Source organism: Podarcis tiliguerta (genome assembly GCF_965153285.1).
Source record: "Podarcis tiliguerta genome assembly, chromosome: 1".
Lineage (NCBI taxonomy): Eukaryota > Metazoa > Chordata > Lepidosauria > Squamata > Lacertidae > Podarcis > Podarcis tiliguerta.
The window spans coordinates 23,771,539-23,796,180 of NC_139534.1; the positions used below are offsets into that span (position 1 = coordinate 23,771,539).

General features: G+C 42.0%; 1 protein-coding gene across 20 annotated transcripts in view; it reads left to right on the forward strand.

Moving 5' to 3' along the window:
• The window catches only part of OSBPL6 (oxysterol binding protein like 6), a 101,859-nt gene that overhangs the window by 40,421 nt on the left and 36,796 nt on the right, over positions 1–24,642 (forward strand). For 10 of the 20 annotated variants that reach the window (XM_083407241.1, XM_083407238.1, XM_083407233.1 and 7 more), the window contains 10 exons: positions 10,058–10,327; positions 12,509–12,604; positions 14,904–15,026; positions 16,109–16,162; positions 16,721–16,834; positions 16,913–17,083; positions 17,751–17,883; positions 20,546–20,649; positions 21,204–21,290; positions 24,175–24,249. In XM_083407241.1, coding sequence (XP_083263367.1) covers positions 10,226–10,327; positions 12,509–12,604; positions 14,904–15,026; positions 16,109–16,162; positions 16,721–16,834; positions 16,913–17,083; positions 17,751–17,883; positions 20,546–20,649; positions 21,204–21,290; positions 24,175–24,249 — 1,059 coding nt within the window. In that variant the 5' untranslated portion in view covers positions 10,058–10,225. The remainder of the gene's footprint in view (positions 1–10,057; positions 10,328–12,508; positions 12,605–14,903; positions 15,027–16,108; positions 16,163–16,720; positions 16,835–16,912; positions 17,084–17,750; positions 17,884–20,545; positions 20,650–21,203; positions 21,291–24,174; positions 24,250–24,642) is intronic. The other 10 variants (XM_083407225.1, XM_083407224.1, XM_083407223.1 and 7 more) reach the window with 2 other exon arrangements.

Below are 24,642 nucleotides of genomic sequence, written 5' to 3' on the forward strand. Positions count from 1 at the left end.
AGGGGCTGCTTAAAATGGCGGTCGCTCAAGCGCTGCTGCTGCTGGCACCAGCAAAGCCCAGCCCCTTTCCTCCTCTAGGCAGGGCAGGGAGAAGCCGGGAGGGAGGAGGGGCCGCTGCCCGTGTGAAGGAGAGGAAGAGAGAGGGAAAGAACATGCGCGCTGGCGATCTACGTGGCCATTCCCGGACCATCCGTGGGCTGGATCCAGAAGGGAATTGGGCCTGATCCGGCCCCCAGGCCTTAGTTTGCCTACCCATGCTCTTAAGAATATTAGGGGACGGGCAGTTGAAGAAGCATGGCTTTGTTTTTTGAAGTCTTCTTATGAGGACTAGACCATGTGAAAAACGAACGTAATATTTTAGCTTCAGTTCATTCATTTTCAGCTATCATTCTTGTTTTTTAAAAAGTGCACCTAATCATTCTGTTGTTGCACCCGTAACGCAGGTTTAAAGTGCCATTTAGCTCCTAGCTTTCATATCTCAGTTTCTAGCACTGGGTAAATAGCAAATAAAATAACATGTTATCTACAGAGAAAGCTCTAAATCTTGTATTACCATAGTGGTTGTAAAGGGGCGCTAGAAGGCTTTATTGTATCTATGTTTGTAAACTGAAAGTGGGCCCTGCAAATTTTGTTCAGGGTCGGAGTTTGCAAGTCCTGACTACAGTCTGTTTTTAAAATTAGTTTTTGGGGTTTTTTTGAGAACTGTAGGGAAAGGCTCTCTGTTAATCTAAGGTGACAATACCAACATTTCAAAAACAATAGAGAGCAAACCTTTCTGGAAATATCCTGCTGCACACGCACCTTTGAAAATACTGGCTCTGAGCAAGATATATGTCATTCAGTAGAGCGGCTACTGTATATACTGTACATTTGTCCACTATGTCAGAAAAGCAAGTTAAGCTGCATGATGGCTAGTTATTATATAAGGTTTTGCACAGCAGAAGCTGTTTTGCACAGGTCATAGCTGAAGAACACCAGTATAAGCTATTCAGCAGGAAACCTAGCCAAAGGACAAAAACATTTCTAGATGAGATTAGTGACTGCTTGTTCTGATTGGGGTGGAAATAACTTGAACAGGCCTTTCAAATTTTGGCAGGCTTATATGTATAATACTCTCTCTCTCTCTCTCTCTCTCTCTCTCTCTCTCTCTGTGTGTGTGTGTGTGTGTGTAAGTAAGGTTGCTCCAAAAATTATGGATTTTGCAACTTCTGCCCGTTTCTGAACATTTGGTTTTGTTTTACATGAAAGACGTCAAAGTGATCCTTAGGGTCCCTTCCAACTCTACATTTCTATTATTCTATGAAAGATGATGTAAATTAAATCCCTCTCAGTTTACGTACTATTGTACAGCTAGGTTATGCTTCGGGAGAACACTTAGTTTGCACTAGCATGCAACATTCATTTGGGGTTATTTATACCCCTAATGAACTTTGCTTTATGCCGGGGTCTCATTCTGGCATTCTTGCATGACTCGCAAAAGTTTGTGATTTTGAGAAGGCGGGAGCTGGTTTCTGAACTATATGTGATGAATCTGCACAGAAGCAAAATACAGTGTCCGTGAGGATGAAAAAAAGAAGGCAACAGAGAGAAAATGTGGGGGAGGAGGAGTCGTCGTCGTCGGCGGTGCTGCCTCTGTATGGAATACAGATTGACGTAATTGAGAATGCTCTGCACTGTTCTGAAATTTAAAGCTGGCACAGGTGCAAGGAGACACTTTGCAGGGACATTTCTGCTAGGCTAAACAGAACACTGAGAGGAGTCATAATGTATTTGGACTGCAAGGCTATTATTGGGGTAAACCTGAAAAAGAAGAAAGCGTAATAGCGCGGGCAGGGATATGTGACCATTGCCGTTCGAAGCTAGCAATTAGAAATTTACAACCACCAGGGAAATGAAGGTTTTAGAGTGATTCCCACCCACCACCCATCAATATGACAGCCATAGGAGGAATTGCAGGCTTATGAGTAACACTGTATGAGAAAAGCCATAAAGCAAATTATGATTTCGCTCATCCAAGGCATACGTTCCCAGTTGATTAGGATTCTTCATTGTTGTAAAGGTGATGATGTCATCACTGATTGCGTTTATTTTGTTGAATAAGAATGATTTGCTATATAACGCTACTCTGGCTTCTCAGCTTCAGCAGACGTGAAGCATCAAGATGCACTTCCTAAGAGTTTGCAGTGTGGGGTTTCCTTTTCTTTTCAGTAGAAAATGCTTTGGGGCATGGGGAACACTGGTGTGTGCGTGCCTTTTCCATGCACAGCTGCCCTAGCCTGACCTTGCCAAATGTATTTATTGTTTGCACGGCTGTGATGCTGTTCCTTTGAATGACAATGCTCAGGCAATTGCAGGGGGGGAAACAAAAACAGGACAAAAAAAATTAGTAGCTGAAACTATCTTGAGTCAAGATTCATAACAAAGAATATGAAAAGCCCCTTGAGTTACTTGAGTTGGTCCTGATTCAGAACTGGACCAGAAATGGAGACTCCTTTCAAAATGATCATCTAAGTCAGCAATTTAAACGCACTGGAATGCTCCCAATTACCATAAATGCTTCAGAGCTTCTAAAGGGGTAGAAAAGTGTGCTCAATCATGTAGGCAAACGACAAATAGGGAAGGCAGATGTCATGTTGACCTCCTGTCACCAGAATATGATTATCTGTTGTTTGACCTCCACCATCTCTTTGAGGTCATTATTGATGAAATCAGTCTTAAGCTTTAGAAATTTGAAGCTAGCAGGATTCTAGAAAATAAAAATAAAAATACTATGCCTATAGTTTGAAACAGGCGTAAGAAAAATCATTCTTACAGAATATATGGGGAATGGATAGTTGGGGAAAGCGAACACAAAGTGGACTCAATACAATACAATTTACTACTATAGCAAAATAAATAAAAAAACCCCACTAATTCTCATCAGGGACTATACGATCTGTCCCACACTGCAATATTTTATGAAGTAGGGAATGTGCAGACAGGCAGCCTCAAGTATGAGATAGGAGCATTTGACCCATTTATCTGCGAAGTGTCAAGATAAACTCTTGATGCAACCTGGAAAAGTACATTAAATTGCAAGAAAAATAGGTATTTTACACGACTTCCACGGTGATATTTGTAACTTTGCATAGCTTCCCTTTCCCAGTAGAATTTGATAGGCTGCTGGAATTTCACACTGTGCTTGACTTTTATAAGCCCCCCCCCTTTTTTTTTTGCCAGGCTGGCCTAATTAAATCTAAATATTAGCAGAGATATTTTATTTCTGTTCTTTACAAATATGTTCCACAGTTAACTAGGTGACTATGACATCTCTTGACTGTGGCATAGAAATAGCTTATGTGAGCAGTTATACAGAAAATAGCACCGTGGCATCAAAATCTTGAATGTTCTGCACACTATGCCTCCCTCACTTCTTCTGTAAGTAGCACAAAGCCTCTCCTATCTACGTACCCCCTAAATTATTTTTGAACAGCGCCCCCCTTTGCTCATTGCCCCCTTCTTTCAGTCACCTACTTCCTTTGCCCACTTCTGAAGTCCTCTGTCATTTCCTTATTATTACTGTATTTGCCGTTTTAAATCTATTTTACAATAATAAGAACACATGATGCACCCTGCGGGATCAGGCAAAATTCCCAACTAGTCCAGGATCTGGTTCTCAGAGTGGCCAACCAGATTCCTATGGGAAGACCATATATTATACTAACTGTTGTTATTACTGTAATGGAAAATGTGTGTTGATTTTAGCTAAAATAGACTGGGTGGAGTACTAGTTGTTAAATCTAACAAGATGCTAAATTAAATCTAACAACATACGGAGGACACCCTCTTGGCTACCCCTGCTTTAGGTGCTGCAGTCTTTAGTTTTCTCATGTTGTGTTGGAAAATGGAGTGTAATCCAGAATTTGTCCCCTAGAGCTAGTTTTACATGCTGAGGCGGTTGATCTTGTATTAGGGGTTGTTTTGTAAATAGAAATTGCTTGTTTCCCATATGCATGTTATTAAATATCATGTGTTTTGCTGCATTTTTGAGCTGCATTGTTTTTAACCACACTTTTGAATTTGCAGAACTTACAACCTAATTGCTTCTGACCATGACAAAAACAAAATTGATATTTTACTGCTTGAGAAAAGGTCAGCGCACACATTACTGAGTTCTGCATTATACTATAGAAACGGTGGTTGGTTGATTGATTGTATGCGTTGTCCTGCAGCAAAGAAAATAGTGTGTTTTCAAGATTAGTACAATTTAACAATTTAATAAATTATGCCCCTTTCCTAGGCTTTAAATTATATTCCCAAAGTTCATACAATTCATGAGCACACGTATTTATTTCCTGAGCCAGTGATAGCCGTTGGTTAGTGTTGGCTTTGGGTGTGGAAGGCCCAGTTTGCATCCATGTCAAGAAATATAGGAACTTTATAAAATGGAAGATAGAACAAGCTGTCGATACTGTGTTAGAGCCAGACATAGTTGTGCTTAAAGTAGACCCATTGAAACCGATGCTTAACTAGTCATGGCTAGCTTACTTCTCATTGGTTTCATTGGATCTATGCTAAGCATGACCAAGTGTGGATCAAGACTATTGATTCTATTACCAGTGTTTCCTTATACCAGGGATGAGGAACCTGTGGCCTTCAATGGTGCTAGACTAAAATACCCATCACCTCTTGCTGTTAACCATACTGCCTGGGGTTGATGGGTGCTGGTATCCAAAAATGCATGGAGGACCATAGGTTCCCCATCCCTGTCTTATACGCTTACTTTGGACAGCTGCTTACCGTCAAAGGAAGCATATGACCATAGCTAAGGTTCATTGCTACCCTCCATCCTAAATGCATGTATATTGAGTAATTTGGGTGCCAGGGTACTGCTAACAATACATTACCATTTAATCTGCTCATAATGATTTTGTACCTGTGAAACTAGTGGATGTCTTAAATAATACAGAATTTGTTCTGGTTCAGCCTTTGCCAGTCTGGTGCCCTCTTGAAGTTAGGGCGGATGGGAATTGTAGTCCAAAACATCTGCCTTCTCGAATAACATACTTTCTCTTTTGGATAGTTGATGGGTATTTTCCAATAAAACATAGAAAACTCACTTGCTTTTCATGCCTTATATGGAGTGAAGCCATCCATAGAGCTCAATAATCCATCTACTCTGATGCGAGGGTTTCGGATGGGAGCCTTCTCCATCTCTACCTGAAATGCCAGGGATTAAAACTGGGACATTATGAATGCTACATATTACCTTTCCCATATGGATGCTAATGCTGTCGATGCTAAGGAGAGCTTCTCTTCTCCAGTGATAGTTCCCCTGAAAGGTCTCACTTGACAGCAACGTTGCTGTCCTTTAGCTATCAGGAAGAACCTTTCTTTTCACCCAAGCTTTTGAAAATTCTCTTATAGCGATGTGCCTTAGTAATGTTTTAGTTATTTTTGCTGCAACCAAGGTATTCGATTTGCTGTGTTTGCTATGCCATTGGGAATCACACTGGGATGCAGATAATGAAGGGTAGTATCAAAAGTTTGAGTAACTACATGAGGCTTCTGGCATCTTGTAATTCTGCTGTAAAAGCAACATGAGGCAAAAATTGAGGCACAGTGTGTGTGTGTGTGTGTGTGTGTGTGTGTGTGTACAGTTATGCCTCAGTATAGCAGCCTGACTGGACTACGTTACTTTCAAGTGCCTTGTGGCCAAACCATTCTTTGAGTCTGTTAAATGTACCTTGACATCACAATCTGCCACACTCTTTAGTCCAAATGTCAGCTTTGTTCCTCTCATCTCCCCCACTATTCTTACTGTCTAAGACGGTACCTTGAGACACATTGGCATAGGTATATCTGAGGGAGTAATCATAACCCTTAACCTATCATTCTCTGCTCTACCTAGCAAACTTGCATTTATAGTATGCTTTCTTTTATTACATTTACATCCAGGATTTCCTCCCAAGGAGCTCAAGGCGGCATATATGGTTCCTCCCATATTTTATCCCCGGAACAACCCTGTGAGGTAGATTAGGCTTAGAGAACCTGACTGGCCCAAGATTACTCATTGAATTTCATGGCTGAATGGGAATACGAAGTTGGGTCTGCTAGACCCAGACCACATTCACACCATGCATTTGAAGTGCTCTGATACCATTTTAAGCAGTCATGGCTTACCCCCCAAAGAATTCTGGGAACTGTAGTTTGTTAAGGGTGCTGAGAATTGATAGGAGACTTCTGTTCCCCTCACAGAACTGCAGAGCGGTTTACAATTAATCATTTTTCACAGGGAACTCTGGAGGTTGTAACTTTGGGAGGAGAATCGAGGTGCCCTAGAAACCCTCAGAACCCTTAACTAACTACGGGTCTCAGAATTATCTTAGTGCTTTTAATTCATGATGTGAATGTGGCCCTATCCACCACACTGCATGGGCTGCCTTGTTTTAGTTATTTCCACACACAGTGTTGTTCACCAGTCAAACCTAGCAACCTATTTCTCTTGTTTTTCTGTGAAACAATTGGTTATTACCTTGCTTGGATCTAGCAATGACACACTTTATAAGAAGTGCAGGGCACAGACCCAAGAGTCAGATTTCTTTCTCTCTCTATATATATCTTACACACACATCCACATGACCAGTGCTAAATATAAATATAAAATTTTCCACATGAATCAACTGAAGGGAGCTCAGATGTTTCAAAAACCCATTAGATTTCCATTTACCCAAGGTCTAGTTGGCAAGTTTTTTTTAATGTCCTCTGTTCGCCATAAATACCTGAAAGCCTTTCCTTTCTGTCTCTTGAATAAGCTCTTGAGTGCAGATCAGTGAACTACCATAAATTTATTATTTCACTCTTTCGTTGTGATATGCCAAACCTTTAAAGGTGCAGCTATTTTGAATATTGTAATTGATTTTTTAAATTCATGCTAAAACAAGAGGGCGTGTGCATCCTGAAATAACAAATTTTATTTTAGAGCAGGGTTTCCCAAACTTGGGTCCCCAGCTTTTGTTGACTACAACTCCCATCATCCCTAGCTAGCTAGGTGGTAAATTATACATTATGAATGCAATCTCACACATTTTTATGGACTTATGTAAAGACAATGCAGCATTTTCCTATGTACTTGCAGGGCATTGCGACTACAGTACAGTTGGCACTCGATAGGGTAGGGAGTTTGCTTGGATCATGGAAAACAACACTCTGTTTCATAGAATCCTAGAATTGTAGACGTGGAAGGGACCACAAGGGTCATCTAGTCCAACCCCCTACAATGCAGGAATTTTCTGCCCAATGTGGCCTTTGAACCCACAGCCCTGGGATTAAGAGCCTCATCTCATGATGTACCATAATTCCCATGGAACATTCTGCACCAAATTAAAAGGAAATGCCTCTTAAGATGATGAGGGCAGCTTAGCCGCCACTTGAAAAAGTGGCAAACTTTATTTTATTTTTAAGAGAGAGGAAAGGAGAGGCTCTCAGCCATCTTGTCATTAATGGCTGGCTACCCCAACACCCAGGAGTTCTGAGAATTTGCCCACCTTCGGGAGTCGTTTTTGCACATACACCTGCCCCTGAAAAACAACAACACAACCCACTACTTTTGGAGCTGAGGAACAAAGTTGCTGGTTTGGGGGGATCTGGAGAGCTTTATTTTTCAGCCAACTCTGATTGTCTGTTGGGCTATCAATGCTAATTTCCCAAAGCATCTCATAGGAAGGGTTTAAAACTACCCTCTCCTAATTGCCACTACAGTGGTACCTCTGGCCAAGAATGCTTCTGGTTATGAACGCTTCGGGTTATGAACTCCACTAACCTGGAAGTAACTGCTCCTGGTTACGAACTTTGCCCCAGGATGTGAACGGAAATCGTGCGCCAGGGGCAGGCACGCAGCAGGAGGCCCCATTAGCGAAAGTGCGCCTCAGGATAAGAACGGTTTCAGCTTAAGAACAGACCTCCGGAACGAATTAAGTTCGTTAGCAGAGATGGGAGGCAGGACTGAGATGTGGAGATATGCTTCAAAGGTCTAGACTATGGGGAGCTCCGAAAAATCAATAATTATAATTTGGTCTTTTTTATTGGAGTTTTTTTATTTTACTTGGATTATGATTGGATATATCAATTGGATTTTTTGGGGGGAAATTAATAAAATTGATTTTTTTAAAAAAAGTTCGTAACCAGAGGTACCACTGTAGTTCTTAGCAGATTCATGTATACCGTATTCCTTCAATAAAGAAATGAACTGTTTGATTCCACTTGCTGGTATCTTCTCCCCACCCCCTTCAGCAAATTATGGGTTTTTTCCTCTTAAGTGTTAATTTGCACTACAATGCAGATTTGATTAAAATCCATAAGATTTCTTTGATAGTGTGACAGCTCCAGTGTTGGGGGAATGTGGGTTGAGAATGACTCTCAATACTGCTTTCCTTTCCTTTTTCTTCTGGTGTTTGGCACACCAGTGGCTGCTACTTAAAGAGTTTAGTCAGGTCAAAAAAGTGGCATACCTTTTCAAGAAGAAGTAGAAGTAGAAGAAGAAGAATTTATTACTTATACCCCACCCATCTGGCTGGGCCTTCCCAGCCATTCTGGGCGGCTTCCAACAGGATATTAAAAACACAATAAAAGATCAAACATGAAAAACTTCCCTAAACAGGGCTGCCTTCAGATGTCTTCTAAAAGTCATTTAGTTGTTTATTTCCTTGACATCTGAAGGGAGGGTGTTCCACAGGGCGGGTGCCACCACCGAGAAGGCCCTCTGCCTCGTTCCCTTCATGTCATTTTGGGATCAAAGCCAGAGTGTTTAGGACTAACCTCCTTTTGTAAATTGCCACAGAAATGACCATACTTTCTTATTCCAGGACGAAACACAGTTTTGTTGCTCAATGTAAGTTCCAAAGTGCGTTATGAATGTAGGCATATGGGCACATTGGATGGTAACAACCACATCTGTGGCATTTGTATGTGGAAAAGATGACAATGCTATGGTCACTATACATACTGGGCTTCCTACATGTTATTTAAATGATGTTTGCTATATGTCTGCATATATTTCTAAACACAGCTGAGGGGTATGTGTAATGGGTAGGGAAAGCTGATTGTGAACCATTTCTGCTGCACAGTAAATTTGCACTTGAGAAACCAGGCAAGAGAGAACTGATGCCGTGTAATGAGGAATTGTGTTCTGCCATTCGTGAAAGTACTAGCTGGAAATCTTGCAGAGCAGAACGGAAATTGCCTCTGCCATAGAATTGCATTTGCTTTCACCAAAACTTATCCTTTAGAAAATATTTTATTGGCACCTCGTGGAAAAAAACAATCTAGCAAGCTTCTGATATTTCTCAGTGGATTTGCATCTTTATTTTTCATATAAACCATTTGCTTCATGTTTTACTGGGTTTTAGTGTTTTTTAGTAGTTTGGTAGATAAGACCTAAGAGATTCCTAGGTAAATTCAGATATAACATAGAGTGGGCAGATTCCGCCCCCCCCCCCCATTTACTGAGCAAGAATATATAGATAGGTATGTGTATGTGTGTGTGTGTGTATCGCTCAATAAATGAAAACAAAACAAAATCCTGCTGGGGGGGATTCTGCCCACTTTATGTTATATTTGAATTTAGCTAGGAATCTTAGTATATCTTGGGCTTGCCGATTGGAAGGTTGGTGGTTCGAATCCCCGCGATGGGGTGAGCTCCGCTGCTCTGTCTCAGTTCCTGCCAACCTAGCAGTTCGAAAGCACAGCAGTGCAATTAGATAAATAGGTACCACTGCAGTGGGAAGGTAAACGGGGCTTCCGTGAGCTCTGGTTTACGTCATGGTGTTCTGTTGCACCAGAAGTGGTTTAGTCATGCTGGCCACATGACCCAGAAAGCTGTCTGTGGACAAACGCTGGCTCCCTCGGCTTGAAAGCGAGATGAGTGCCGCACCTCATTGTGGCCTTGACTGGACTTAACCGTCCAGGGGTCCATTACCTTTCTCTCTCTCTCTCTCTCTCTCTATATATATATATGATAAATAAATATTTAATTGTAAGCATATACAATCTCTTCGTCTTCTTTTTCTTCTTGTTAAAGGTCTGGCTTGGATGCCTTTTGAATTCCTCTTACCCTTGTGTGCAATGGACACTCTGTGAAATAGAAAAAATGCTGAAAATATTTTGGCTCCCTCCCTGTATGGAAGACTGAAAGGAGATTGATGTGGTCTTAATTGTCAAAGGAGATCACCAGTATCTAGCTGCAGCAATGAGTTCAGAGGAGAAAGGTATATCTCCTGCTCACAAAACCTCTACACCATCTCATAAAAGTGCCTCTTCTTCTTCATCCTCCCAGCGGGACAGCAGGCAGGTAAGTGAAAGAATGCTAAATTATTGGCATTTAAGATGCCATCTCACTATAATTTCTTCATCACGACAGCAAAGCTTGGAGGTCAACATACAAAAGCTTTGTATGTAACATCAATAAAAATCCCCTACGGACCCTGTAATCTTCTGCTTTCTGCTGCTGCTTAAGAAAAGGGAAATATGCCAGGGATTTGGTGAATGCCAGGCGTGCTTCTGTACATAGGAAAGTCTGTTTACACCTACTATTAGAGCAGAACTAGATGTAATGGCTGGGGCTCAACCAGTGGCGTAGTGTGGGTTGTCAGCACCCGGGGCAAGGCAAGTAATTTGCGCCCCCCCCCCGCTGCACTGTCCCTCCCCCAGATAGTCCCTCGCTCTCTCTCCACACTGCACCGCACGCCTGGCACCCTCCCCTCCACAGTGGGCGGCGACCCAGCGGCTCGGATCGGATTCGCACAGCCAGCACTGCAGTGAGAGAGAGTGAGTGAGCCAGGTAGGGGCAGAGAGCTGCAAGTGCGAGCGCGCGCCCCCAGATGTTGCGCCCGGTGCGGCCGGCTCCCCCTGCACCCCCCACGCTACGCCACTGGGCTCAACTAATGAGTCCTGGCAGTGGAAGCCCCTGTGCCTCCCTTGTGCCCCCAAAATTGGCTCTGAGAGGGGTTGGGAGAATTGCATGCTGGTTGGGGGGCAGGGATGGGATGGAGAAATATTTCTTGCACTGATGGAATGATCAGAAGACTGCCACATGGAATTCCTCCCTATGTTGGCAACACATGACCACATCCATGTGTTTGCTAATAAGTGAAGGAGAGGAGACTCTTCGGAGAGCAGCAGAAAGAAAGAGAAGCGCTCAACTTGTCTACTGATTTCACCTTGCAAATTCCCCTTGCCCATGACTCCTCCCACCATCTACATTCATCTGGGGTTTGATCTCTTTAACGAGGGTAGAATTCGCAGCCCCAATGGGGAACAGGGATAAATAAATCATTGGGAGGGCAGGCGGCCTGGGCAGATGTGCCTTAATGCCCATGGGTGACTTGCTGATGATCCCTGAGTTAACTCTATTGTAGGACGGAACTACTGCGTGTTCATAAGTCTGCTCCAAGACAATAATTTCAAAATATACCGTATTTTTTGCTGTATAAGACTCACTTTTTCCCTCCTAAAAAGTAAGGGGAAATGTGTGTGCGTCTTATGGAGTGAATGCAGGCTGCGCAGCTTTCCCAGAAGCCAGAACAGCAAGAGGGATTGCTGCTTTCAATGCGCAGCGATCCCTCTTGCTGTTCTGGCTTCTGAGATTCAGAATATTTTTCTTCTTCTTTTCCTCCTCCAAAAACTAGGTGCGTCTTGTGGTCTGGTGCGTCTTATAGAGCGAAAAATACGGTATTTTCCACACTAAGGAACCTTGCAAGATGCAGCTTTTCCGTTAATTTAACAGTTGGCTTTGTTATGTGCTTTCCCCTCCTATATTTCCCCTTCTGTTTGCAAATTACAAGGAAGGAAATTCTCTTTTCTTGTCATTTTAAGTCTCATATTTGCTGAACGTAATTTCCTCTTACAGAAACAGGGGTTGGGGGGGAAAGATTAGCGACAGAACCCATGCCTCTTCGTTGCGACTGTTTCAACCGTACTTGCTTGACTAGCCGCAAGACAGTTGCGGATTGGGCAATCACAATGATACAGGAAACTGGGTGGGAGCAAAGGACGCTTCGCTCCCATCTCCTTGGTCAGAAGGAGGATGAGAGATGTCTGCTTATTAACCCTGCTTCCCCAAATGAGGAAGAGTGGCTTATCTCCAGCCCTGTGTGGTCTCATGCAGGATGGGAGATAAGCTCTCAATTCTTCCCTAGAAGAAAGGGCAGCTGAATGTAAAGGTATTAGATGAAACAGTGCAGCTAAACTCAACTCTCTGTGACATTTCTGGGTTTTTAAAATTTGTTTGAGCGAATTCCTACCTCCCCTTCCTATCCAAAGATAGATAAAAATTGCTAATCTTAGAGGAAGACACATGTGGTACTGCTAATATTCATTTGCACGTAAGGTGGTATTAAAGTGTAAAATACAGAAGGGTAGAAATTTCTGAATTATAAGGGTCTGTAAACTATGCCAGCCTTTGGTCTCTGGTTTGTATGCAGAAAATATACCTTCTGTGGCTTAGAATTGACTCCTCTTCTTTTTGCTTTAGAGCGGCCATGTGTTAGAGCGGAATTTTTCTTCTGGAAGCACAGATCCGGTACTTGGCAAACAGTTGCTAGAAAATGAACCAGTAGCTGTATCTAAAGTAAGTTAAGTTTGCGGTGTCTGCACTAGAATTTGGTGTGCAAAACTTTTTCAATACATTGGCTTGGTTCAGTTTAGTTTGCTTACATAACTAATCATTGTAATTTTGTAAATACTGATCACATATACTGATAGAAGAGGAAGAAGAGTTTGGATTTGATATCCCGCCTTTCACTCCCTTTAAGGAGTCTCAAAGCGGCTAACATTCTCCTTTCCCTTCCTCTCCCACAACAAACACTCTGTGAGGTGAGTGGGGCTGAGAGACTTCAGAGAAGTGTGACTGGCCCAAGGTCACCCAGCAGCTGCATGTGGAGGAGTGGGGAAGCGAACCCGGTTCCCCAGATTACGAGTCTACCGCTCTTAACCACTACACCACACTGGCTCTCACCACACTGATAGAAGATTGTTAGCTTTCAATCAATTCTCGATTGCTTCATCGATCACTTTCAATTTTTTAATCCTTGATTTTATTTTGAAGTATGTAACAATTAAAAGAATGAAGGATAGTTTAGGAACAGTACCTATGTTGTGATATGGCTGTCGCCAAAACTCCAAACAACACTGTTCCCATGGATTGGCTCTCTGGTCTTCAGAACTCATGGTTTGCATCCCACTAGTGGGTTGGAACTTGATTCAAGGTGTGTTGCAGCAGGAGCACTACTATGAAAATATGTGGTAAACGATTAAGAAATGGTTCCCCAAATGCATGTTTGGATTAAAAGTGGGTCCTGCATCTGAGAAGGTTGAGGATACCTCCACAATGAGTTTATATTCATTTATGAAATTTGTATATCACCCTTCATCTGTAGACCACAAGACAGTTCCAGTGCTTGCAGTAATACCCTGTGTGACTTGTGCTCAGCCACAAACTTGTGGCAGCAGCTTCTGTGTGCTTCCCTACCATACATTTAAAGCACATGGCCTCCTTCACAGAATCCTAGGAACTATAGTTTGTTAAGGGTGCTGGGAATTATAGCGCTCTCTCTCTGTGGGGTAAACTCCGGGGTAAAAGTTTCCTGGGTTGGCGGGGGGGGGGGAGTAATGACTGTTAAAGTGTTATAAATGTGCTTTAAATGAATGTTGTGAATGTGACCAACAAACCTCATGAAAGAACTGCTTTTTAGCAGATTAGATTATGATGTTCTTTTTAAAGAAGAAAACCAAGCTTTTACCCTTTGGTTCTCGTGAGAAAAGAGTTCATCTTGGGGCTAATTTTGTCAGCGAAGCCTTTTGAGAAAAGCCAAGTGACTTTGCAGGCACATTCAGAGAAGTTCTTTCAACACTAACCCCTTGTTCTCCCTTCTTGTGAGCTTCTAGAAAGGGCATGTAATTTATAAAACAGCATGACACCGGAACCGTTTATGAAACGACACCAAAGTTGAGTCATCCAGTCTGCTCTGTCTCCATCTGATCCATGCTCTCTTATTTGAAAGAGTTCCCTTTGCAGAGTTGGAGAGAATAACATCGCTGATGGGTCTTGACACAGTGCTGGGTATCTGGCCTCAGAAGTCAAGTCTCACTGAGTTCAGTGGGACTTATTTTTATAGAAATGAACATTGGCTTGCAGCATTAATGGTTTGAAGATATGGCTCGTACCATAAGTGGATTTAGGAGAATGTGACCGATATGGTCACACTTGGCTCACAGCCTTGGGGGTGCTGCAACTAAGATTTAAAATGGAGTGGGGGGGCATGTTACTGTGTGAGCGCCAACTCTTGGGGTCTCAGCAGATCTACTCAGAAAGTCTTCCTGTGTCTTCACAGCAGCAGCAGTCCAGCCCTCTCTTGGTGAATTCCTGTGACAAGAATAAACTCCTCACCCATGCAGTTCTTCTTTAAAGTCTTTATTATCTGCATTAGAAGTTGCACAACGCTACTGGTCTACATATAAAATAAGAAACAGAACTATATACAGATCTCTGCTCCCTTCAGCTATCGGGTCAGAGGGACAGGTTCACAGACTTTCATATATTCTGGCAGCCTCAATGACCAACCCTTGACTGCCTCACACTCAACTGCATCTCTCCAGACATCTGTTGCTGGGGAGAATTCTTGTTGCTAAGTTGATGTTTTAGGCGTGCCTCAAGGATGTGCTTCAAGGCCCTGTTTAAAGATTCGTTTGAAGTTTGTTTTGGCAATATACCAACAGGGCACTGGATGTTGGCATCACACAGGGCACCAGTAAAATTTGAGACCCCAAGATCTGCCGCTGCTCGTCCAACACAGTGCAAGTGTTTCAGATAATATTGATCTCAACTCACAGAATTTGTTGGTGTTTTCCCCCCACTCTTCTTCCTTCAGGAGCCAGACAGCTGGGAAATTATAGAAGGCCTCAAAATTGGGCAGACCAATGTCCAGAAGCCAGACAAACATGAAGGGTTCATGCTGAAGAAGAGGAAATGGCCTTTGAAAGGTTGGCACAAGGTAAGGCATCCACAAACATCTTAGATGACCATTACTATAGATATTGTTGTTGTTGTTATGCAGTTGCAGTTCTCGTAGCTGAGACACCTGCTGGTATTGCTAGGAAGCTATTAAGAGCTTACCTGCCTTTTCTTATATGTGCATTGTTTAGTCAGGATACTTAACTCCAGAAAACTGGGAAATGGTAATCCTGTGATGAATTCAATGGATGGCCTCAGGACCAAACTAGACATTCAATGCGACATTCTTCCAACACTGTTTTTTACAGCCTCAGGAGCCTGTGATGAGGAGAGAAAAAAATGAGAGGATATGCTTGACCCTTTCCACTCTCGCTATTGTTTCATTCAAATTTTGAGGAGAACAACCAGAGAGCACAAGGTTAAGCATACACAAACTCTCTCTTTTTTGAGTCCACTGCTCCTAATTACAATCTCTCATAGTGGCTTTAAAGAGAGAGAGAGAGAGGGAGAGATAGGAGGGAAGGTAACAGTGGGTGCTGTATGCAGGTCTTTTGCTTGCCGTTAGGTCATCTCCATTATAGTTTGGACTTCAAGGCCAGTGTTCTAGATGGGGCATAGCAGTTGGTGGTGGGTTGCCTGCTCTCCATGCTTGTGAGACATGGGTGGTCTGCCTTCTTCAGCCCAAGAGCTGCATTTCTTCATGAGCAACTTCACGGGGCAACTTGCCAGTGGTGGATGGAGTCAGAGGTGTGGGTAGAGCATATTTCAAGGACGCATTCCAGCCAGACAAAAGCACTTGAGTTGAGAGTAGAGCAGGGCTGAGGAGGAGATGACATCTAGGCTGGGAACAGTCCTGAGAGCCAGATCAAAAGGCACAGAGTCCTGTGTTCAACTCCTGGGCCCCAGGTTCCTCAACCTTGCTGTAAGGCATATAAAGTTTAGTGGCTAAGCCTCATATCTAGGCTACGGAATGGAAGCAAGATGTCTTGTCAGCATGGTTTCTGCTGTGTGCTCGTTATTTAGTAACCATGAGGAACAGACATTTGTCTTCATTAGATATATTATTTTACATTTGCCAGATTTTATTTGACCTCTTACAAATTGTTTTTTATCCCCCTGTAGCGCTTTTTTGTCCTGGATAATGGAATGTTGAAATATTCAAAGTCGCCAATTGATGTAAGTAATACTGGAACATTTTTTTAAAAGGTAACATTATAAAAATCCAATATTATAATTAATATTTCCTTTGATGATTATTGATGTAGAAAGAAAGGAGAAGAATGTTTTGTTTGCTGAAGGACTATTTAGTTATATCTTTTAATTTTCTTTTATTTTCTTCAGCTTTTAGCGTGTGGTCTATAGCAAGCAGAGATTCTAATATATGTTAATGTAGCATATGAAATAAAGCCTTTTTTAGAATTAGTCATGGAGAAAGTGTTTATTAGGAAATCAAAGGGCAATGCATTCCTATCTTCATGATTCCCTTTCCAGAAAAATGATGCTTTCATTTTCTCCCCATCTAATAATATTTTCTGATGTTTCCGACCTAGTAAACAACATATTTCAATTGGGCACCATAAATTTTATTGTATGGTTTTTATCTTTTTTAACGTTGTAAGCCATTTTTATATATATATATATTATGATTTAGTGATATATATATACTTAAATAAATAAATGACCTTATTTTCCCCAGCTCATTGGCAATGTTTTCTCTTCATTTTTATTTTTCAGACTCAGAAAGGAAAGGTTCACGGAAGCATAGATGTTGGCTTATCAGTTATGTCGATTAAAAAGAAAGCTCGGAGGATAGACCTTGACACTGAGGAGCATATTTACCATTTGAAAGTAAGGAATGTTTCCCATTAGTTTTCTTCTCAATTTGAAACAGTCAGATACTATTACTGAGCTCCCCGTTCTCACTAGGTAAAATCCCAGGACTCGTTTGATGCTTGGGTATCGAGGCTGCGCCACCACAGGTTATACCGTCAGAACGAGATTGTACGATCACCACGAGATGCCGGATTCCACATATTCCCTTCAGCGTCAACTACTGAATCTTCACCAGCTGCTAATGTTGCTGCCCTGGAGGCCAAGGTATAAAACGTCCCTGATCGGAAGATACTTGTTTAATAATCCACCACATTTTCTAACCGTTGTCCTCCGTTAGGAAATGTGTGCCATTATTGATAGCACTAGTGAAGTGAAGAGAAAGCTGAATAACTCCCTGATTTTACCACTTTTGCTGAACTGCTTGTTATTGATGTTTTATTTGGACTAGAGAAGGGGCTCCCAAACTGTCGTCCGCCAGTGGACCACAAGCTTGGGTCAGGTGGTTTGCGGCATGTCCACATTTGATGTACACAATCATTTTTAATTGTATTTTTATTGCTTATTTCGTTCTGTTCATTGTATTTTATTGCATCACAGTTTTAATCCTATGGAATGCAAATTGTATTACAATAAAATACATTATTAGAAAGAAAGGACAAAATAAAAATACGTTTAAAAACAATGTAGCACCCAGCACAGTGCATTACAATTGTTACAACAGGCAGAAAAACCAAGATCACCATCAATTTTCAAGTAGTCCGTGGTGGTGGTGGTGAGTTTGTGAACCACTGGGCTAAGGTGCTGAATTCATACTTGCCTCCTTTCAAACGGGATATCATTTGTTTCTTTTCTGATGGTTTGATTTTAGCACAGGCCATTTTTCTCCCGGTATTCAGTAATACAATTTTCAAATCTTTGGGGTTTTCTTTAGGTCGCACAGAATAATTTCCCATGGCAGCCATCCATTACCTGCAGCAACAGCCTCCCTGCAACATGTACCACTGGCCAAAGTAAAGTAGTTGCTTGGTTGCAAGACTCCGAGGAGATGGACAGGTGTGCGGAAGGTCAGTCTCTAGTCAAGCTTCTTTCCTTCCATTTATAGGTACTCAGCTTCTGGCTAATAGATAGTTCCCATGTATACTAATACTAATACTAATACTAATACTAATACTAATATATTATTTATACCCCGCCACTCTGGGTGGCTTCCACTGAATATTAAAAACAATACAGCATCAGACATTAAAACTTCCCTAAACAGGTCCGCCTTCAGTTGTCTTTTAAAAGTAAAATAGTTGTTTATTGCCTTGACATCTGCTGGGAGGGCGTTCCACAGGGCAGGCGCCACTACCGAGAAGGCCCTCTGCCTGGTTCCCTGTAACCTCACTTCTCATAGTGAGGGAACCACCAGAAAGCCCTCGGCGCTGGGCCTCAGTGTCCGGGAAATGCTCCTTTAGGTATATAGGGTATATAGGACTGAGGCCATTTAGGGCTTTAAATATGTAGTATTCATGTAGTATTCATATTTTCCTATATGCAATCATTGGGTGGATTTACTGTTTTTTGCTAATACGTATTTTGTGTTTTTATGTTGTAAACCACTCTGTGCTTTTCGGATGAAAGGCAGCATATGAGTTTAATAACCAATACAATAAAAAATAATAATAAGGGGTACTATCTCAGGGCAATCTGTTGATACTTCTGGTCACAATCAATCCTGCCTATGGTGGCTTTCAGGTTAAAAATGGAGTTTAATGTTGTTTGGCACTAGCCTTTTTTTAAATCTGTCTAGTTTGTGTCAAGGTATCTGGGAGCTATTGTTTAAAAAAAACAAATGAGGGTTCCTGATCAGTTTTTAATGTTATATCTGTAGTTTTTATGGCATGCTGCGAATGGTCTAGCCCAGGGACCCCCAAACTCAGCCAGCCCTCCATCTGTTTTGGGACTACAACTCCCATCATCCCTAGCTAACAGGACCAGTGGTCAGGGATGATGGGAATTGTAGTCTCAAAACAGCTGGAGGGCCTAGTTTGGGGATGCTTGGTCTAGCCAGTGTTTCTCAAACTTGGGTTCCCAGCTGTTGTTGGACTACAACTGCCATCATTCCTAGGTAACAAGACCTGGGCTTGGGGCTGATGGGAATTGTAGTCCAACAACAGCTGGGGACCCAAAGTTTGGTCTAGAATAGATAATGTACAGCCAACTTCTTGAGCCCATAGCACAGGACATGTTCCCTTGGCTAAGCTGATCTGAGACTGGATTCCACCAACCAAGATGTCACAGCAGCTTCAGGGACAATAACACACATTCCCACCCCCCTTACAATACTTAATAAGTTGCCAGTTAACAGAAAATGGAGATTTAACCAACCAATATTCTGAGTGCTTTTTATCTGATGAAGATGAGTCATGGCAGAGGTATGGCCACTTTGAACTGCTGATCTTTATAAAACAGCTAATCAAGATTGGGGTGGTGGTGGTGGATTGCCTAGCCCAATGAAAATCCAGTGCAAGAATTAAAAGGAATTGGCGAGGAATGTGCTTTTAGCTCTCTTTTGCCTAATTATTAACATCCATCATGTTGGGTTGTAGTCAAGTAACTTTTACTCAAAGTATACCCTATGAAATTAAGGGTCGCTCTGATGGGATTTATAGTTCATTATCTGGAGAGCACCATGTTGGCTGTTCCTGGATTAAGAAGATTAAAAGAGTACAGGGATTGTATGTTGAGTCCCTCATTTAGGGCAGAACTTTTTATGCCTATGGAAAGCATAGCATGCATATATAGTAAAGGTAAAGGTACCCCTGCCCGTACGGGCCAGTCTTGCCAGACTCTAGGGTTGTGCGCTCATCTCACTCTATAGGCCGGGAGCCAGCGCTGTCCGCAGACACTTCCGGGTCACGTGGCCAGAGTGACAAGCTGCATCTGGCGAGCCAGCGCAGCACACGGAATGCCGTTTACCTTCCCACTAGTAAGCGGTCCCTATTTATCTACTTGCACCCGGAGGTGCTTTCGAACTGCTAGGTTGGCAGGTGCTGGGACCGAACGACGGGAGCGCACCCCGCTGCGGGGATTCGAACTGCCGACCATGCGATCGGCAAGTCCTAGGCACTGAGGTTTTACCCACAGCGCCACCCGCGTCCCAGCATGCATATATAGATATATATGTGTGTGTGTGTATATATATATATTCATATATCTTCACACACACACATACTGTATTTTTTGCCCTGCAGGACGCACTTTTTCCCCTCCAAAAATGAAGGGGAAATCTGTGTGCGGCTTATGGGGCGAATGCAGGCTTTCGCTGAAGCTTGGAGAGCAAGAGGGGTCGGTGCGCACCGACCCCTCTCGCTCTCCAGGCTTCATGAAGCTATCAGCAAGCCTGGGGAGCCCGTGGGAGTTCCCACAGGGCTCCCTAGGCTGTGAATAGCAGCCTGCTGCCCGGAGCGTGGGGCGCGCTGAAGCAGAGCGTCCCGCGGCTGGGGGGGGGAGTAAATTTTTTTCTTTATTTCCCCCCCAAAAAACTAGGTGCGTCCTATGGGCCGGTGCGTCCTATAGGGCGAAAAATATGGTACATATGCATACACACACACACACCAAACTGTGTGTTTGGGCTACTATACTGATAATCTTATCCTATTTAAGTTATGAGATACCATAGAAAAAAAATAAAATCTTGACCAAGGTAACTAACGTACTTTTTTTGAATATAATTTGTGTCAGACCTTACGCACTGCCAGTCAAACCTTGTGGAACTCAGTAAAATTCTTCAAAACTTAGAAATACTTCAGAGGACTCAGTCAGCTCCAAATTTCACGGATATGCAGGTAAGCAAGTTTTGAATTCCAAATTTTAAAAAAAACGATGATGTGTTTTGTTATAGAAAACATGGTTCCGAGAGGAAACCAATTGTCAGCCTGCAAAATTTAGAAACTCTCTAGTCAATTATGAAATATCGAAGCATGGGCAGAATAACTTGTTGCTATAATCCAGTTCTGTGAGGATTGTAAATACTGCAACCAATACAATTTTTCATAACCTTTGTTCCATAAGATACTGATTTAATATTCATTTTGTTTTTGTTTCGCATTACTAAGTGTCATATGGAAGCAAGGATACTTTCACTGAATTTAGGCAGAAAAGTCTAAAGTAAATGACTTTAGAATTGTATCCGAAAATAAGTTTGCTTTTAAATTTGTTTTAAAATAACACATTGTTTGCTTTTTATGGAGAGCCTAGGTTAGCATTCTTACCATATTTTTATTTGCTGAAAACTAACGCCAAGATTCTTGTTACTAACTTTTCCAGTATTGTCTCTGTCGGTTGGTTGTATGTGCTTTTAACACAATGCTTTGTTGCTTTTAACTATTTCATGACGTAGGCTAATTGTGTAGATAAGAAGGACAAGCGTGTCACAAGAAGATGGAGGACAAAAAGCGTCAGCAAAGATACTAAAATACAGCTTCAGGTACTGCGTTCATGTTTTCAATTTTCACCACAGTTTTAGATAAAAGACGCCTCTGAATTGTTGAAGCACTGGCCTTTTCATTCTTGAAAGTTTTTCTTGAAATATTTTCTGGAAGAAGAAACCAGTGATTTAACAAAAGGGTACACTTGGCAAATCAACCTTTTGTAGGTAATGTTGCACCCTCAAACAATTTGTGCTTGTTTCTGTGCAGTGTTTTACATTTTTTGTGTCTAACGCCTGTTGTCTGAAGTGCTAACTAGATGCAGAGTGTTTTGTGTAACAAACTTCTGTTTTTTATTTCTTTTTTGCAGTGGAGGGTCCATGTTTGTTGAATTAAGGGTTCAGTTTTACCAGACTTTATTCTTTTAAAAGTCAGCCAGTTTCTTTCTTTCTCTCTCTCTCTCTTCCTCCCCATCCCCCTTTTCTCTGAGCTGTAATGAAAGAGTGACTCATTGAGAGGAAATTTCCAGAGAATGTTCTAAAGTCTCAGAAACTCTAAAGCAACGGTGGGGAACCTGCCGCCCTCCATATGTTACTGGCCTACAATTTCCATCCTTCAACAAAATCCCCACCTCAGGTCTAAAGCCCCAGAAGCTGGTCAGTCTGCCTTCTGACCATCCTTCCTTTTCAAATAATTTTCTCACATAGAGGCTTTAATCCAGAGGTGTGTGCAAATGACCCACAAACTCCTGGATTGCTTTAGAAGTTATGACGCAAAGTTTTGCACAGGCAGTCAGTAGTCGGGTTCATTGCTTTCCAATGCAACCAAAAAAGAACACAAGAGGTTATAAGAAGAAGAGGTGCTGCAACATTTTAAAACTGCATTTTCCGTGTTGTAAAGTTTGCAACTCTTGGTATGTTTATCTATAATTTAGAACCTTTTTTTTTTTTTTAGAGAATTCGTAGTTTTCATTAGTTCTTAATAGATCCTTGTGAGATTCACATGCTGCAAGAGTTTTAAAATATTCTCTCTCTTAAAGAAAGAACACTGATAATTTGAAGGAAGTGCAGATTGGTCAGAAAAGCTTGCAGTCAAATTTAAATTTCCCTATCTCTGCTCCAAGTCCTATGTTAACAGCTTCACGAGACCTTTCTGACTTGCTAATGCTTGTTTTCATGTTGAATGAAATTAACTTGAAGGCCTGTTTAGCCTTACAGAGAGGGAGGGAAGCAAAGGCCTTGGAAAGCCACGTGAAGAAAAAAAAACCATATTGGTATATTCAGCCTGTGAACATCTTGCTCTCTGTTACATGTGGTGTTCTGTTTCTCATGTATGGCACACAAGAATCGAAAGAGAAGCTCCTGGTTATAATTGAGAGCCTAGTTAAACTGAACTTCTGAACCCAGGAGAGAGTGAATGAGTCTGTGTCTCTTGCATGCTCTTACCTCTTCTTCCTGCCCTGTTCTTGGATAAAAAGGACTACCTGATCCTGCACATTATCAGCTTTACCTGTACCTAGGATATCCCAGAACTCCTATCTGTTCACTTCTTTTAATTGAGGGACAACTTGACAAAGTAAAGCCAGGAGGATCAGGAGGTTTTCGCATGCCTAAGATTTGCTCCCTGCTCCTGGACTGAGAAAAGAATATCTCATACAAAGCCCTGAGCAAGCCTCAAATAGGGAAGGTTTTCAGAGCTTACCAGCAGAGGTGGGAGTTGTGGTACATACTTTGTCCCCTATCTTCAGTTACCCGTGGATATATATAGTTGTGTAGTTGCCTTCAAGAAAACCACTCAAAATGTTGTTTTTTTTTTAAAAAAGTTGGTTGTACCCTTGCGAAACTGCTTACTCTAGTGCCACTTGGATTTTTTAATGGCATGTTGAAGGACTGTTATAAATCACTCACTTCTCTTGGAAGGTACAGCCTGCAGACAGTGATTTAAATAAGTGCTTGTCTGCCATCCTTGACATTGTTTTAGGAATAATGCAGAATATGTTGGAATGAATGAATGAATTAATAGGTTGATCATTCAAAAAACAAAAAACAGCAACGCAGAAGCAAAGGAATGTTGAATGGCTGGTCTGGGTGAAACTTGTAGCATGAAATCCAGAACAGATTGCAATCTCAGGTGGCATAAAGTTTTATGCAGAGAAATACTTAGTTGCCAAACACCTTTAGTTAGCTTACAACGTCTAGTAGACCTGCATGCTGAGAGAACAGCATTCTGGGTGATTTCTGCTACATGGTGTAATGTAATTGAACTGTATCCAGATTTTGGATTTTTGTCGTCTTTTCATCCCATAGCCGCCTGTTGTTGTTTTTTTATTTGCATGCCAAATGACATGCATACATTATGGACATGCAGTTGTAGTTCACAACTATCAAATGCCACCAGGAACTTTTTAATAGCCAATTATTCTTAATGTATCTTGCACGTGTGTGAATAAGAAAAGCGTAGGCCCTAAATTCAACACAAAGTGATTGCAGTGGCCTTAAGCAAGCATCGCTTTTGTGCTGGATTTAGACCACACTATTTGATGCCAAAAAGTTTTCTGCTTCTTACTATTAGGACCAATTACTTTCCACCTGTTTGCAAAAGAAGAGTTGTCACATTATAGCAGCTGGGTAAGTGGTGCTCCAATGGTTTGTTCAGTGGCTTCACCGTGTCCTCTAATTGTCAGTCAGTCTGTGATGAACTGAGTTAGAAACCTACGCTGTGCAGCTTATCATGGGGCTAACTGGGGATGAGGTACACATAGCGGAACAACTTGGTGACTCCCTTTTCCTCAGTTTTTCTTCAGTTGCACTGCAGATTGGCCCTTTGTAGAAGTAAAACACTTGGAAGAACGTCCTCCTCTTTTTCTCTGACCGTCTTTCCTGAGTTCCCATCATCCTTTTCCCCTTCTTTCTGCTTCCCTGTTCTTTTCCCGTTCACTGTCAGGAAGGGACAGCACTGAAAGGCCAGTTCAGTACCGCACGGCGACGCCAGAGACTAGCAGATGCAGTGGCTACAACAGTGAGTGGATTTAACAGTCAAGGCGCATAGAAGCTTTAAAGATGGGAAGCCGCAGACATTGATGTAGATGTGCTGGTGGCGCTCATGACACTCCGGGGAGCATGGGAAGGGTGAGGTTGGAAGGCTAAGCTGCGTCACTTCTTCTTTAAGTGTTTGTGGGCTCACAAACCGTCTAACTTGTGCATGTTTACAGTGCAACCAAGTAAAAAAAGGGGGGGGGGGATTGTACAAAAACTAGCCAGACTTAAGCTCTTTCAGGTCTAAATGATTCCAGCTTAAAATGTGTATGTTTAGCTGTATGTTTAGTGTGTAACCATTTTGGACACTGCTCCCTGAGCCAAAGTCTGGTTTTTGGTTGTTTTGTTTTTGTATGCATGGTGCACTTTGCTATGA